The 18,054-nt window shown below is 51.7% G+C and overlaps 1 protein-coding gene across 1 annotated transcript in view; it reads right to left on the bottom strand.

Moving 5' to 3' along the window:
* Window positions 1-18,054, bottom strand: part of LOC135573815 (protein jagged-1b-like) — a 73,746-nt gene that overhangs the window by 27,091 nt on the left and 28,601 nt on the right. The window contains 5 exon segments of the mRNA XM_065024019.1: window positions 871-990; window positions 2,707-2,837; window positions 10,007-10,067; window positions 13,169-13,426; window positions 17,877-17,928. Of these exon segments, the coding sequence (XP_064880091.1) occupies window positions 871-990; window positions 2,707-2,837; window positions 10,007-10,067; window positions 13,169-13,426; window positions 17,877-17,928 (622 nt within the window).

The raw sequence follows: 18,054 nt of genomic DNA, 5'->3' as shown, positions 1-18,054 counted from the left end.
ATGGATGGAGGGTGGAGAGAGGGGCTGAGGGTACCCACCCCTCTCACATTAACTCCCCCACCCCTCTCACAGTAACTCCCTACCCCTCTCACAGTAACTACCCTACCCCTCTCACAGTAACTACCCTACCCCTGTCACAGTAACTCCCTACCCCTCAACACAGTAACTACCCCACCCCTCTCACAGTAACTACACTACCCCTCTCACAGTAACTACCTACCCCTCTCACAGTAACTACCTACCCCTCTCACAGTAACTAACTACCCCTCAACACAGTAACTACCTACCCCTCTCACATTAACTACCTACCCCTCTCACAGTAACTAACTACCCCTCTCACAGTAACTAACTACCCCTCTCACAGTTGACTCCAGAGTAGCCCTCAACACAGTAACTACCTACCCCTCAACACAGTAACTACCCTACCCCTCTCACAGTAACTACCTACCCCTCTCACAGTAACTACACTACCCCTCTCACAGTAACTGCCTACCCCTCTCACAGTAACTGCCTACCCCTCTCACAGTTGACTCCAGAGTAGCCCTCAACACAGTAACTGCCTACCCCTCTCACAGTAACTACCTACCCCTCTCACAGTTGACTCCAGAGTAGCCCTCAACACAGTAACTGCCTACCCCTCTCACAGTAACTACCTACCCCTCTCACAGTTGACTCCAGAGTAGCCCTCAACACAGTAACTGCCTACCCCTCTCACAGTAACTACCTACCCCTCTCACAGTTGACTCCAGAGTAGCCCTCAACACAGGAACTGCCTACCCCTCTCACAGTAACTACCTACCCCTCTCACAGTTGACTCCAGAGTAGCCCTCAACACAGGAACTGCCTACCCCTCTCACAGTAACTACCTACCCCTCTCACAGTTGACTCCAGAGTAGCCCTCAACACAGGAACACTGGTATTTGTCAGGTCCCGTGTTGCTGCAGGTTCCTCCGTTCAGACAGGGCTGTTTGGTCCCACAGAAGTTCAGATCTGGGAGAGAGAGATTAAGAGATAGCAGGAACACTGGCTCTTCCAATCACACTGGTACTATACGTGATTGAGACATTTGTGAGGGTAGTTATATAAGGAATATTATGTCTGAGGGAGAGTATCCTTCCTTCCTTCCTTCCTTCCTTCCTTTCCTTCCTTCCTTCCTTCCTTCCTTCCTTCCTTCCTTCCTTCCAGTAATCACTGATTAGACATGTTAGAACACAAGGCCTCCACCACAAGGCCTCCACCACAAGGCCTCCACCACAAGGCCTCCACCACAAGGTATCCACCACAAGGCCTTCACCACAAGGCCTATACCACAAGGCATCCAACGCAAGGCCTCCACCACAAGGCCTCCACCACAAGGCCTCCACCACAAGGTATCCACCGCAAGGCCTCCACCACAAGGCCTCCACCACAAGGCCTCCACCGCAAGGCCTTCACCGCAAGGCCTTCACTACAAGGCCTCCACCACAAGGCCTCCACCACAAGGCCTCCACCACAAGGCCTCCACCACAAGGTATCCACCACAAGGCCTTCACCACAAGGTATCCACCACAAGGCCTTCACTACAAGGCCTCCACCACAAGGCATCCACCACAAGGCATCCACCACACGGCCTCCACCACAAGGCCTTCACCGCAAGGTATCCACCGCAAGGTATCCACCGCAAGGCCTCCACCACAAGGCCTCCACCACAAGGCCTCCACCACAAGGCCTCCACCACAAGGCCTCCACCACAAGGTATCCACCACAAGGCCTTCACCACAAGGCCTTCACCGCAAGGTATCCACCGCAAGGCCTTCACTACAAGGCCTCCACCACAAGGCCTCCACCACAAGGCCTCCACCACAAGGCCTCCACCACAAGGCCTCCACCACAAGGCCTTCACCACAAGGTATCCACCACAAGGCCTTCACTACAAGGCCTCCACCACAAGGCATCCACCACAAGGCATCCACCACACGGCCTCCACCACAAGGCCTTCACCACAAGGTATCCACCGCAAGGCCTCCACCACAAAGCCTCCACCACAAGGCCTCCACCACAAGGTATCCACCGCAAGGCCTCCACCACAAAGCCTCCACCACAAGGCCTCCACCACAAGGTATCCACCACAAGGCCTTCACCACAAGGCCTTCACCACAAGGCCTTCACCACAAGGTATCCACCACAAGGCCTTCACTACAAGGCCTCCACCACAAGGCATCCACCACACGGCATCCACCACACGGCCTCCACCACAAGGCCTTCACCACAAGGTATCCACCACAAGGCCTTCACCACAAGGCCTTCACCACAAGGTATCCACCACAAGGCCTTCACTACAAGGCCTCCACCACAAGGCATCCACCACAAGGCATCCACCACACAGCCTCCACCACAAGGCCTTCACCACAAGGCCTTCACCACAAGGTATCCACCGCAAGGCCTCCACCACAAGGCCTCCACCACAAGGCCTTCACCACAAGGCCTTCACCACAAGGTATCCACCGCAAGGCATCCACCACAAGGCATCCACCACAAGGTATCCACCACAAGGTATCCACTACAAGGTATCCACCACAAGGCCTTCACCACAAGGCCTTCACCTGTCCAGTTGTTTCTAAGCAGTGGTTCATTCAAGGCAGGGAGGAAGGATTCAAGGCAGGGAGGAAGGAAAGGACTATAAACATGTGGGCAAGGCGGAGCTAGACGGGGCGGGGCTAGACCTACCTTTGTCACAGAGATGTCCTCCCCAGTTGGTATCGCATAGACACTGCCATGGTTCAACACAGGTTCCATGGACACAGCCAGGGTGAGGATTACACTGGTCACAGTACTGCCCCTGCCAGCCATACAGACACCTGGAGGGCCAACACACAGTAAGACACCTGGAGGGCCAACACACAGTAATACACCTGGAGGGCCAACACACAGTAAGACACCTGGAGGGCCAACACACAGTAAGACACCTGGAGGGCCAACACACAGTAAGACACCTGGAGGGCCAACACACAGTAATACACCTGGAGGGCCAACACACAGTAATACACCTGGAGGGCCAACACACAGTAAGACACCTGGAGGGCCAACACACAGTAATACACCTGGAGGGCCAACACACAGTAATACACCTGGAGGGTCAGCACACAGTAATACACCTGGAGGGCCAACACACAGTAAGACACCTGGAGGGCCAACACACAGTAATACACCTGGAGGGCCAACACACAATAATACACCTGGAGGGCCAGCACACAGTAATACACCTGGAGGGCCAACACACAGTAATACACCTGACACACACAGTAATACACCTGGAGGGCCAACACACAGTAAGACACCTGGAGGGCCAACACAACACAGTAAGACACCTGGAGGGCCAACACACAGTAATACACCTGACACACACAGTAATACACCTGGAGGGCCAACACTCAGTAATACACCTGGAGGGCCAACACACAGTAATACACCTGGAGGGCCAACACACAGTAATACACCTGGAGGGCCAACACACAGTAATACACCTGGAGGGCCAACACACAGTAATACACCTGGAGGGCCAACACACAGTAATACACCTGGAGGGCCAACACACAGTAAGACACCTGGAGGGCCAACACACAGTAATACACCTGGAGGGCCAACACACAGTAATACACCTGGAGGGCCAACACACAGTAATACACCTGACACACACAGTAATACACCTGGAGGGCCAACACACAGTAAGACACCTGGAGGGCCAACACACAGTAAGACACCTGGAGGGCCAACACAACACAGTAAGACACCTGGAGGGCCAACACACAGTAATACACCTGACACACACAGTAATACACCTGGAGGGCCAACACACAGTAATACACCTGGAGGGCCAACACACAGTAAGACACCTGGAGGGCCAACACACAGTAATACACCTGGAGGGCCAGCACACAGTAATACACCTGGAGGGCCAACACACAGTAATACACCTGGAGGGCCAACACACCTGACACACACACACCTGACACAGTATTGTACCTGACACACACACACACACACACACAGTTCGTCATCTGTATTTAACTAGGCAAGTCAGTTAAGAACTAATTCTTATTTCCAATGACTGCCTACCCTCGGCCAAGCCCTACCCCCGGCCAAGCCCTACCCCCGGCCAACCCCTACCCCCGGCCAACCCCTACCCCCGGCCAACCCCTACCCCCGGCCAATCCCTACCCCGGGCCAAGCCCTACCCCCGGCCAAGCCCTAACCCGGGCCAAGCCCTAACCCGGGCCAATGCCTAACCCCCCGGCCAATCCCTACCCCGGGCCAATGCCTACCCCGGCCAATCCCTACCCGGGCCAATCCCTACCCCGGGCCAATGCCTACCCCCGGCCATCCCTACCCCCGCCAAGCCCTACCCCCGCCAAGCCCTACCCCGGCCAAGCCCTACCCCCCGCCAAGCCCTACCCCGCCAAGCCCTACCCCCGGCCAATCCCTACCCCCGGCCAACCCCTACCCCGGCCAATCCCTACCCCCGCCAATGCCTACCCCCGCCAAACCCTACCCCGCCAAACCCTACCCCGGCCAATCCCTACCCCGCCAAGCCCTACCCCGCCAATCCCTACCCCGCCAAGCCCTACCCCGGCCAAGCCCTACCCCGCCAATCCCTACCCCGGCCAATCCCTACCCCCGCCAACCCCTACCCCCGCCAAACCCTACCCCCGGCCAATCCCTACCCCCGCCAAGCCCTACCCCCGGCCAATCCCTACCCCGCCAAGCCCTACCCTCGGCCAATCCCTACCCCGGCCAATCCCTACCCCCGCCAATCCCTACCCCCGGCCAACCCCTACCCCCGGCCAATCCCTACCCCCGGCCAATCCCTAACCCGGGCTAATTATGCGCCGCACTATGCAACTCCCAATAACAGCCGGATGTGATACAGCCTGGCGTCGAACCAGGATCTGTGGTGACGCCTCTAGCATTGCCTCGGACCGCTGCGCCACTCGGGCGCATCTATCCCAAACACACAAGAGATAACCGTTCTGCAAAACACACCGAGATAACAGTTTGTCCCCGTCTAATGTACACAGAGATCAACAACACTCAGAGTCACGGACCTGCGTACACACAAAACACACCGAGATAACAGTTTGTCCCCGTCTAATGTACACAGAGATCAACACCACTCAGAGTCACGGACCTGCGTGCACACAAAACACACACATTTCATGGGAAAGGTGAGACAAATAACCCCCAAAGCAAAGAGTCGAACATAATTATAGATCTGACTCGTTCTGTGACTATTCTCTTGCCCCGTGGCAACGAAGGGATGGACTGGCTCATGAGAAACAGGAACTAAAGTCTTGGGAGAGTTCATTTAAACAAAAAGAAAAAAACATTGTTTTAACTGGGCTCCGCAATTAAACCCTGGCTTGGCAGCCTTTCAGTCACTGATAACAAGGCTTCCGGCCCGGCGGTATGGTGCTGTCCCCTGGGCTCGTATTTTAAAAAGAGAACTGATCTCTACTCCTGGATGTATTGAAAACAGGCACTGATCATGTGGGGAAGCAGCCCAGAGGAACCAGGATCAGTTTGTGTACACCAGTAAAGTGGTAGAGTGCACCCTAAACCGAGACTACCTAGAGAGGTCACAGCTTAGAACACGAGAACACAGGGCCTCTCAAAGTGTGGTTGTGGGGGGGGGGGGCATGGAGGTACTGTAGGGGATCTGCAGATAGATCTGAAAATATATCTAAACAATTTTAAAATATATAAAAACACAGTACCAGTCAAATGTTTGGACTCATTCATGGGTTTATCTTTATTTGTATCATTTTCTACATTCTAGACATCAAAACGATGAAATAACACATATGGAATCATATGAACTAAATAAAAAACAATTTAAAAATTAAAAAATTAAAATAGACAGCTTTGCACACTCTTGGCATTCTCTCAACCAGCTTCACTTGGAATGCTTTTCCAACAGTCTTGAAGGAGTTCCCACATATGCTGAGCACTTGTTGACTGCTTTTCCTTCACTCCGCGGTTCAACTCATCCCAAACCATCTCAATTTGTTTGAGGTCGGGGGATTGCGGAGGACAGGTCATCTGATGCAGCACTCCATCACTCTCCTTTTTGGTCAAATAGCCCTTACACAGCCTGGAGGTGTGTTGGGTCATTGTCATGTTGAAAAACAAATGAAAGTCCCACTAAGCCCAAACCAGATGGGATGGCGAATCACTGCAGAATGCTGTGGTGGCCATGCTGGTTAAGTGTGCCTTGAATTCTAAATAAATCACTGACAGTGTCACCAGCAAAGCACCATAACACCTCCTCCTCCATGCTTCACGGTGGGAACCACACATGCAGAGATCATCACCGATTTCCACCGGTCTAATGTCTATTGCTCGTGTTTCTTGGCCCAAGCAAGTCTCTTCTTCTTATTGGTGTCCTTTAGTAGTGGTTTCATTGCAGCAATTTGACCATGAAGGCCTGATTCTCCTCTGAACAGTTGATGTTGAGCTGTGTCTGTTACTTGAACTCTGTGAAGCAAAACCCTGGAATGAGTAGGTGTCCACACTTTTGACTGGTACTGTACATACACTTTTTAATGAACACTAACAGATGAAACATATTTTGGATCTGTGGGATAAGTTTAGAGGGTGTAATACAATACAATATGAATTATCTCTGCCCTAGAGCTCTGCACCAATCTCTACCTTGATATACACTTATACACTTCCTCACAAGGACTTAATAACGGTGGAAACTCCCTTCAGTCAATGGTTTCATCCATCTCCTTTAAAACCCTGATGGTGGAGGTGCATTTGCATAAATATAGCCACACCTAGCTAGACAACAACAACACAGACCAGGACCGTTGGGCCTGGAGCGGTTTACGGTTATAAGGGGAGGGGCCACACCAAGTCCGTGTCCTTATATAGAGCTCTGGACTAGAAGTAGTGCACTATGTAGGGAATAGGGTGCTCTTCGGGCCACACCAAGTCCGTGTCCTTATATAGAGCTCTGGACTAGAAGTAGTGCACTATGTAGGGAATAGGGTGCTCTTCGGGCCACACCAAGTCCGTGTCCTTATATAGTGCACTGCCTTTGACTAGAGCTCTGGACTAGAAGTAGTGCACTACGTAGGGAATAGGGTGCTCTTCGGGCCACACGAAGTCCGTGTCCTTATATAGAGCTCTGCCTTTGACTAGAGCTCTGGACTAGAAGTAGTGCACTACGTAGGGAATAGGGTGCTCTTCGGGACGAACGACAAAACATTCAGTGGAAAGCTAGTGACGTCAGAACGTGGGATAAACAACATGGCTGAATTAAAAAATAAAAATTAAATGATCAGTTAATTAAGGAATGCTTGACTTTGGCATGCGGCCAAACCAGAACAAAGCCAGACTTGTCATCCAAAGAAATAAACACAATATACCTAAACCCTGAACTGTAGAGACACAGCTTCTTTAGGATAGTACTGCTGTTGGTTCCATGGGAGTCCTCTTTTCCCACACAGAAGTCAATTCTCTGTTCCACAGATGAGAGAGAAGCGTGGTGGTGGTGGTGGGGGAGGGGGGCTCATCGTAGCGTGGTGGTGGTGGTGGTGGGGGGGGGGGGCTCATCGTACTCTGGGTGGTGGTGGTGGTGGTGGGGGAGGGGAGGGCTCATCGTACTCTGGGTGGTGGTGGGGGAGGGGGGCTCATCGTACTCTGGGTGGTGGTGGGGGAGGGGGGCTCATCGTACTGGGTGGTGGTGGTGGTGGTGTGAGTTATTCTGTCATCTCTCATGGTTCAGCTTGGAAACAATGACCCTCATTCCTTTCTATGCCATAAACAGCCTTAATAAACCGTGATCTACATCATACTCTGGGGGGCTCATTGTACTCTGGGGGCTCATCATACTCTGGGGGCTCATTGTACTCTGGGGGCTCATTGTACTCTGGGGGGCTCATCATACTCTGGGGGGCTCATCATACTCTGGGGGGCTCATCATACCTGGGTGGTGGTGGTAGGGGGGCTCATCATACTCTGGGGGGCTCATCATACTCTGGGGGCTCATCATACTCTGGGGGGCTCATCATACTCTGGGGGGCTCATTGTACTCTGGGTGGTGGTGGTGGAGGGGTGTGGGGGCTCATCATACTCTGGGGGCTCATTGTACTCTGGGTGGTGGTGGTGGAGGGGTGTGGGGGCTCATCATACTCTGGGGGGCTCATTGTACTCTGGGTGGTGGTGGTGGAGGGTGTGGGGGCTCATCATACTCTGGGGGGCTCATTGTACTCTGGGGGCTCATTGTACTCTGGGTGGTGGTGGTGGAGGGGTGTGGGGGCTCATCATACTCTGGGGGCTCATCGTACTCTGGGTGGTGGTGGTGGAGGGGGCTCATTGTACTCTGGGTGGTGGTGGTGGAGGGGGCTCATTGTACTCTGGGTGGTGGTGGTGGTGGTGGAGGGGGGACTCATCATACTCTGGGTGGTGGTGGTGGAGGGGGCTCATCGTACTCTGGGTGGTGGTGGTGGAGGGGGACTCATCGTACTCTGGGTGGTGGTGGTGGGGGAGGGGGACTCATCGTACTCTGGGTGGTGGTGGTGGTGGAGGGGGACTCATCGTACTCTGGTTGGTGGTGGTGGTGGAGGGGGACTCATCGTACTCTGGGTGGTGGTGGTGGAGGGGGACTCATCGTACTCTGGGTGGTGGTGGTGGGGGAGGGGGACTCATCGTACTCTGGGTGGTGGTGGTGGTGGAGGGGGACTCATCGTACTCTGGGTGGTGGTGGTGGTGGAGGGGTTCATCATACTCTGGGTGGTGTTTTGAAGGACACATGACCCGACCAGCACTTCTCCTAGCCCATTGGGGGAATTGCAGCAATGAGACAAGATCATAATTGGATATCACGAAAATGGGGGGGGGGGGGTAAACTTACTTCATTAAAATGTGGCATTTGGCCTTACTGCTTTTAGTCCATACAAACTCACTGAACTGATGTGGCTCATTCAATGGACTGGATTTATTGTAATGTCAGTTAAGTTGAATCTATAAATCACAGCACATATTGTACACTTCCTGTTTCACTTCCTGCTTTGATCGTAATGGCCGCCAGTCCCCCCATTATGCCATCACTGACTTGAATGGGGACCTCGTTCTGACCATTACGTTTCTACGGCAGCACATGCAGTAAGGAGAGGAGGAAAGTAGAAAACGGTAGTGTGCCGTTTTTAAATTGCTATGCGAACGGTCATTACAGAGATCGTGGTCAATTGGCTGGCCAATTACAGTCCAGTCATCCAACATTCCATGCCCGTCACAACCCTACTCATAACAAATATCATGGGAGGGAGAAGAGAGGAAACAGAGACAGAGGGGAGGGAGGAGGGAGGGGTGGAGGAGGAGAGGAGGGGTGGAGGAGGAGGAGGAGGAAGGGAGAAGAGAGGAAACAGAGACTGAGGAGGGAGGGAGGAGGGAGGGGTGGAGGAGGAGGGAGGGAGAAGAGAGGAAACAGAGACTGAGGAGGGAGGGAGGAGGGAGGGGTGGAGGAGGAGGGAGGGAGAAGAGAGGAAACAGAGACTGAGGAGGGAGGGGAGGAGGGAGGGGTGGAGGAGGAGGAGGAGGAGGAGGGAGGGAGAAGAGAGGAAACAGAGACTGAGAGGGGAGGGAGGAGGGAGGGGTGGAGGAGGAGAGGAGGGGTGGAGGAGGGAGGGAGAAGAGAGGAAACAGAGACTGAGAGGGGAGGGAGGGAGGGAGGGGTGGAGGAGGAGAGGAGGGGTGGAGGAGGGAGGGAGAAGAGAGGAAACAGAGACTGAGAGGGGAGGGAGGAGGGAGGGGTGGAGGAGGAGAGGAGGAGGAGGAGGGAGGGAGAAGAGAGGAAACAGAGACTGAGAGGGGAGGGAGGAGGGAGGGGTGGAGGAGGAGAGGAGGGGTGGAGGAGGGAGGGAGAAGAGAGGAAACAGAGACTGAGAGGGGAGGGAGGAGGGAGGGGTGGAGGAGGAGAGGAGGGGTGGAGGAGGGAGGGAGAAGAGAGGAAACAGATACTTACTTGCAGTCACCTGGCTCTTTGCAGTGTCCATGTTCTGTACTACAGCCCTGCCGACAAATAGCTGGAGGGGTGGAGGAGGGGAGTGAGGGATGAAGAAGAGGAAAGGAGGGATGGAGGGGAGGAGGAGGGGAGTGAGGGATGAAGAAGAGGAAAGGAGGGATGGAGGGGAGGAGGGGAGTGAGGGATGAAGAAGAGGAAAGGAGGGATGGAGGGGAGGAGGAGAGTGAGGGATGAAGAAGATGAAAGGAGGGATGGAGGGGAGGAAGAGAGCAAAAATTAGCATATGTCAGTGAATATCTGAAATGTTGGCAGTTTGGCATCTTCCGTCTGTTGACATGTGACACATGCAGGTACAATACGCTGGGAGTTTATCAACCTGTTGAACGTCCTTCCTACTGGGCTCCAAACATTTCCCTTTACCCAGAAACAGTCAATATTATCATAATTCCATAGCCTCCCGGCATACAGACAAACTGTCCCCATCTCCCTTTTCCTCTCTCTGTGTGTGTAGAGACTGTCTCTCTTTCCCCTCTCTCTGTGTGTAGAGACTGTCTCTCTTTTCCCCTCTCTCTCTGTGTGTAGAGACTGTCTCTCTTTTCCCCTCTCTGTGTGTAGAGACCGTCTCTCTTTTCCCCTCTCTCTGTGTGTAGAGACTGTCTCTCTTTTCCCCTCTCTCTCTGTGTGTAGAGACTGTCTCTCTTTTCCCCTCTCTCTCCGTGTGTAGAGACAGTCTCTCTTTTCCCCTCTCTCTCTGTGTGTAGAGACTGTCTCTCTTTTCCCCCCTCTCTGTGTGTAGAGACCGTCTCTCTTTTCCCCTCTCTCTCTGTGTGTAGAGACCGTCTCTCTTTTCCCCTCTCTCTCTGTGTGTAGAGACTGTCTCTCTTTTCCTCTCTCTCCGTGTAGAGTCTCTCTTTTCCCCTCTCTCTCTGTGTAGAGGCTGTCTCTCTTTTCCTCTCTCTCTGTGTGTAGAGGCCGTCTATCTTTTCCTCTCTCTCTGTGTAGAGGCTGTCTCTCTTTTCCCCTCTCTCTGTGTGTAGAGGCCGTCTATCTTTTCCTCTCTCTCTGTGTAGAGGCTGTCTCTCTTTTCCCCTCTCTCTGTGTGTAGAGACTGTCTCTCTTTTCCCCTCTCTCTCTGTGTAGAGACCGTCTCTCTTTTCCCCTCTCTCTCTGTGTGTAGAGGCCGTCTATCTTTTCCTCTCTCTCTGTGTAGAGGCTGTCTCTCTTTTCCCCTCTCTCTGTGTGTAGAGACTGTCTCTCTTTTCCCCTCTCTCTGTGTGTAGAGACTGTCTCTCTTTTCCTCTCTCTCCGTGTAGTCTCTCTTTTCCCCTCTCTCTCTGTGTGTAGAGGCTGTCTCTCTTTTCCTCTCTCTCCGTGTAGAGTCTCTCTTTTCCCCTCTCTCTCTGTGTAGAGGCCGTCTCTCTTTTCCTCTCTCTCCGTGTAGTCTCTCTTTTCCTCTCTCTCTCTGTGTAGAGACCGTCTCTCTTTTCCCCTCTCCGTGTAGAGACTGTCTCTCTTTCCCCTCTCTCTCTCTGTGTAGAGACCATCTCTCTTTTCCGCTCTCTCTGTGTGTAGAGACTGTCTCTCTTTTCCCCTCTCTCTCTGTGTGTAGAGACTGTCTCTCTTTTCCCCTCTCTGTGTGTAGAGACCGTCTCTCTTTTCCCCTCTCTCTGTGTGTAGAGACTGTCTCTCTTTTCCCCTCTCTCTCTGTGTGTAGAGACTGTCTCTCTTTTCCCCTCTCTCTCCGTGTGTAGAGACAGTCTCTCTTTTCCCCTCTCTCTCTGTGTGTAGAGACTGTCTCTCTTTTCCCCCCTCTCTGTGTGTAGAGACCGTCTCTCTTTTCCCCTCTCTCTCTGTGTGTAGAGACCGTCTCTCTTTTCCCCTCTCTCTCTGTGTGTAGAGACTGTCTCTCTTTTCCTCTCTCTCCGTGTAGAGTCTCTCTTTTCCCCTCTCTCTCTGTGTAGAGGCTGTCTCTCTTTTCCTCTCTCTCTGTGTGTAGAGGCCGTCTATCTTTTCCTCTCTCTCTGTGTAGAGGCTGTCTCTCTTTTCCCCTCTCTCTGTGTGTAGAGGCCGTCTATCTTTTCCTCTCTCTCTGTGTAGAGGCTGTCTCTCTTTTCCCCTCTCTCTGTGTGTAGAGACTGTCTCTCTTTTCCCCTCTCTCTCTGTGTAGAGACCGTCTCTCTTTTCCCCTCTCTCTCTGTGTGTAGAGGCCGTCTATCTTTTCCTCTCTCTCTGTGTAGAGGCTGTCTCTCTTTTCCCCTCTCTCTGTGTGTAGAGACTGTCTCTCTTTTCCCCTCTCTCTGTGTGTAGAGACTGTCTCTCTTTTCCTCTCTCTCCGTGTAGTCTCTCTTTTCCCCTCTCTCTCTGTGTGTAGAGGCTGTCTCTCTTTTCCTCTCTCTCCGTGTAGAGTCTCTCTTTTCCCCTCTCTCTCTGTGTAGAGGCCGTCTCTCTTTTCCTCTCTCTCCGTGTAGTCTCTCTTTTCCTCTCTCTCTCTGTGTAGAGACCGTCTCTCTTTTCCCCTCTCCGTGTAGAGACTGTCTCTCTTTCCCCTCTCTCTCTCTGTGTAGAGACCATCTCTCTTTTCCGCTCTCTCTGTGTGTAGAGACTGTCTCTCTTTTCCCCTCTCTCTCTGTGTAGAGACCATCTCTCTTTTCCGCTCTCTCTGTGTGTGTAGAGACCGTCTCTCTTTTCCCCTCTCTCTGTGTGTGTAGAGACCGTCTCTCTTTTCCCCTCTCTCTGTGTAGAGACCGTCTCTCTTTTCCCCTCTCTCTCTGTGTGTAGAGACCGTCTCTCTTTTCCCCTCTCTCTGTGTGTAGAGACCGTCTCTCTTTTCCCCTCTCTCTGTGTGTAGAGACCGTCTCTCTTTTCCCCTCTCTCTGTGTGTAGACAGTCTCTCTTTTCCCCTCTCCGTGTAGAGTCTCTCTTTTCCTCTCTCTCTCTGTGTGTAGAGACCGTCTCTCTTTTCCCCTCTCTCTCTGTGTAGAGACAGTCTCTCTTTTCCCCCCTCTCTCTGTGTGTAGAGACTGTCTGTGTGTCTACAGATGGCCCTCTCCCTCCCAGCCTACCGGTGATAATATCCATTCAACCGGGAGAACCACCTTTAGGTTGAACCCTTCTGCCAAGGGATCTCAAGAGGTCGGCAGGAAGAAGTCAGCGTTTACATACGTGTGTTACATTCTAGTCCAGACCAGCCCTCCAGACAGGTCTTGTTCCCGTTGTAGTCGCAGGTGTAGTGCCCGAAGAACTCGTCTCGGGGTCGGCAGAACTTGTTGCACCCGAAGCCGTAGTAGTGCTCGTCACAGCTGACCCGGATCTGATAGTCAAACTGACCAATAGGACCGTTGTGGCTGAGCTTCTGCCACTGATGACTGGGGTTGATCATCCCAGAGTGGGACGCCTTCTCAATCACCTGACCATCACCACCTAACGGGTCATAGATATACAACCAGTTAGAATATATTAGATATAGATATAGAACACGTTAGAATGTATAGCATGGCTGGGGTTGATCATCCCAGAGTGGGACGCCTTCTCAATCACCTGACCATCACCACCTAACGGGTCATAGATATACAACCAGTTAGAATATATTAGATATAGATATAGAACACGTTAGAGTGTATAGCATGGCTGGGGTTGATCATCCCACTGTGGGACGCCTTCTCAATCACCTGACCATCACCACCTAACGGGTCATAGATATACAACCAGTTAGAATATATTAGATATAGATATAGAACACGTTAGAATGTATAGCATGGCTGGGGTTGATCATCCCAGAGTGGGACGCCTTCTCAATCACCTGACCATCACCACCTAACGGGTCATAGATATACAACCAGTTAGAATATATTAGATATAGATATAGAACACGTTAGAATGTATAGCATGGCTGGGGTTGATCATCCCAGAGTGGGACGCCTTCTCAATCACCTGACCATCACCACCTAACGGGTCATAGATATACAACCAGTTAGAATATATTAGATATAGATATAGAACACGTTAGAATGTATAGCATGGCTGGGGTTGATCATCCCAGTGCGGGACGCCTTCTCAAATCACCAGCTAATGGAAGGTTCAGAAAAAACACAATCAATATCAGCTGCATTGGTGGTAGAAATTAAAAATGGAGGATAGTACAATCCTTGACTTACTTGATTTTAGCTCCTACTGGAGCAAATGGCCCTCGTTCTTTAATCAAAACTCCTATCTGATTGGTGAGAAACACCTCTGTCTATGTAGACATAGCATGTATTCTGATAAGGTGAATGTCCTGGCGAATGGTAGTATGATGTGTTGGATCCAATGGAATCATTCATTCAGGACAGGCCCTCCCCTCTCTCCTTTCCCCTCTCGCTGGTTGGCTTGTGGCAACCCTCTACAGTCTCCTTCCCCCTCTCGCTGGTTGGCTTGTGGCAACCCTCTACAGTCTCCTTCCCCCTCTCGCTGGTTGGCTTGTGGCAACCCTCTAGTCTCCTTCCCCCTCTCGCTGGTTGGCTTGTGGCAACCCTCTACAGTCTCCTTCCCCCTCTCGCTGGTTGGCTTGTGGCAACCCTCTACAGTCTCCTTCCCCCTCTCGCTGGTTGGCTTGTGGCAACCCTCTACAGTCTCCTTCCCCCTCTCGCTGGTTGGCTTGTGGCAACCCTCTACAGTCTCCTTCCCCCTCTCGCTGGTTGGCTTGTGGCAACCCTCTACAGTCTCCTTCCCCCTCTCCTGGAATACAGTGATTGGTTTTCACCAGGCATACATGGGACATTCTACCAAGAGTCTTAAATGATCATTCAGGTGTTTCCAATTTCTTTTTTGGCAAACTTGAGTGAACTTTTTGGATGAGATTGATCCCATTTTGTCTGGAGAAAACCAAACACTGCAATGGTGGACGACTTGCCTAGTAGGAACCACGAATTCTGCTCTATTATCAGAGTATTCTACAGGAGAACGTCAGGCCATCCGTCTCTGAGCTGAAGCTGAAGTGCAGCTGGGTCACGCAGAAAGACAATGATCCAAAAACACACAATCAAGACATGAAAATGATTAAAAAGCAACAACAACAAAAATAATTAATAAATGAAAGTTTTGGACTGATTTAGTCAAATCCAGAGCTAATCCCAATTGAGATGTTGTGGCAGGATTTGAAACGAGCCGTTCATGCTTGAAAACCCACAAATGTCACTGAGTTACAGCAGTTCTGTGTGGAAGAGTGGACCAAAATTCCTCCACAGCGACGTGAGAGACTGATCAACAACTACAGGAAGTGGTTGGTTGGAGTCGTTGCAGCTACAGTAAATTCCTCCACAGCGACGTGAGAGACTGATCAACAACTACAGGAAGTGGTTGGTTGGAGTCGTTGCAGCTACAGTAAATTCCTCCACAGCGACGTGAGAGACTGATCAACAACTACAGGAAGTGGTTGGTTGGAGTCGTTGCAGCTACAGTAAATTCCTCCACAGCGACGTGAGAGACTGATCAACAACTACAGGAAGTGGTTGGTTGGAGTCGTTGCAGCTACAGTAAATTCCTCCACAGCGACGTGAGAAACTGATCAACAACTACAGGAAGTGGTTGGTTGGAGTCGTTGCAGCTACAGTAAATTCCTCCACAGCGACGTGAGAGACTGATCAACAACTACAGGAAGTGGTTGGTTGGAGTCGTTGCAGCTACAGTAAATTCCTCCACAGCGACGTGAGAGACTGATCAACAACTACAGGAAGTGGTTGGTTGGAGTCGTTGCAGCTACAGTAAATTCCTCCACAGCGACGTGAGAGACTGATCAACAACTACAGGAAGTGGTTGGTTGGAGTCGTTACAGTTAAATGTGGCACAACCAGTTACTGAGAGTAAGGGAGCAATTACTCCTTCACACAGGGGAAAATGGGTGTTAGATAACTTAATTACTATATATATATATATATATTTATAACTTCATTAAATAACTCAAATATGTCTCCATTTTATCTTGTTATTTGTAATCTCTGGTTCCGTTTATCTAACATTATATGTTGGTTGAAGATCGGATCACATTTGGTATCAACAAAGAATAGATTTGAGGAAAAATAGCAAAAATAGATGAAATACTTTCACGGCACTGTACCTACATTTAAATATCATGTTTAAAGAGTTTGGACCAACATTGGCAGGGCAGTTCAAGCAAAACCAATATGCAGTGATAATGTATTGGGCCTATAGCCTACTGCATAAACCTCATTGCTACAGAACTGTTAATATTGTTACATTTACATAACTTTAAGAAAAATAAGCCTATGGTTGTTTAAGAAAATATATATCTGAGAGGAAGATATCTGTTAACATTTGGACTCAAAGGGATCTCGACTCAAAGGGATCTCGACTCAAAGGGATCTCGACTCAAAGGGATCTCGACTCAAAGGGATCTCGACTCAAAGGGATCTCGACTCAAAGGGATCTCGACTCAAAGGGATCTCGACTCAAAGGGATCTCGACTCAAAGGGATCTCGACTCAGAAAGGGTTGGTAACCACTGTCCTACATCTTCAGCAGTGAGCCCTGACAGTCTCCTCTCTTCCTCCTCAGGCAGTGAGCCCTGACAGTCTCCTCTCTTCCTCCTCAGGCAGTGAGCCCTGACAGTCTCCTCTCTCGCTCTATTCCCCCCCTGTACTGTAGTTCCATTACACCCCCCCCCCCCTGTACTGTAGTTCCATTACACCCCCTGTACTGTAGTTCCATTACACCCCCCACCTGTACTGGAGTTCCATTACACTTCCCCCTCACCTTTATGCCAGACAGACAGACAGACAGACAGCGACAGACAGCCAGCCAGAGACAGCCAGCAAGAGACAGACAGACAGACAGACAGCCAGAGACAGCCAGCCAGCCAGAGACAGCCAGCCAGCCAGAGACAGCCAGCCAGCCAGCCAGAGACAGCCAGCCAGCCAGAGACAGCCAGACAGCCAGCGACAGACAGCCAGCCAGAGACAGACAGCCAGCCCGAGACAGACAGCCAGCCCGAGACAGACAGCCAGCCCGAGACAGACAGCCAGCCAGCCAGAGACAGCCAGAGACAGACAGCCAGCCAGACAACCAGCCAGCCAGAGACAGCCAGAGACAGACAGCCAGCCAGAAACAGACAGCCAGCCAGAGACAGACAGCCAGCCAGAGACAGCCAGAAACAGACAGCCAGCCCGAGACAGACAGCCATGGTGCTTCATCATCGTGCCATAGTGGAACATAGAAGGTATCTGAACAGTGATGTAACCTCCTGTAGATGAAAGGTCAGGTAACAGACCTGCATTGTGACTGGATCCAGGCTACCATCTGATCTCACTACTCACTTTCATATGAAGGACAGCCACAGATCACTCCTCCACCTCTGAATCCTCTCTCTCTCTCCCGCCCGCCCTCTCTCCCCCAGTCTGCAGCTCTCCCTTGCTCTCCCTTGCTCTCCCCCCTTTTCACTGAGTTATTCAGGTGGTCAGGTGGTTACAGACACCTGTCAACATGCGCTCACACACCGGGCCATGTGGGAGGAGAGGTGCCTTCAACAGCTAGGAGAGTTCCTAAGGTTAACACGCAGGACAGAGAGAAAGAATGAGTGAGGGGAAAACAGAGTGAGCTAAAAGTAGGACAACGCGCCAGCAGGGCAGAGAGACAGAGACAGCCAGTGAGAGAGAGAGAGAGAGAGACACAGAGAGACAGAGAGAGAGACAGACAGAGAGAGACAGAGAGAGAGAGAGAGAGAGCCAGCAAGACACAGAGAGAGAGACAGAGACACAGAGAGACAGAGAGAGCCAGCAGGACACACAGAGAGCCAGCAGGACAGAGAGACAGCAGGACAGAGAGACAGCAGGACAGAGAGCCAGCAGGACAGAGAGCCAGCAGGACAGAGAGCCACTCACCGCTGGTGTCATTGTTAGCGTCCAAGGCTTCCACTATCAACGTGTAGGACCTCTGGGGGAAGATGGAGAGATCAGAGTCAACACAATATCAACCAAAACACAGCTGCTAACCCCCCCCCCCCCCACACACTTCTAAAACTCTTCCCACCGTGATTTCTGGCTAACCTTGGGCACGCTG

Source organism: Oncorhynchus nerka, linkage group LG10, assembly GCF_034236695.1.
Source record: "Oncorhynchus nerka isolate Pitt River linkage group LG10, Oner_Uvic_2.0, whole genome shotgun sequence".
NCBI lineage: Eukaryota > Metazoa > Chordata > Actinopteri > Salmoniformes > Salmonidae > Oncorhynchus > Oncorhynchus nerka.
Note: the sequence above shows the minus strand (reverse complement) of the source record. Positions and strands in the feature narration are given on the sequence as shown.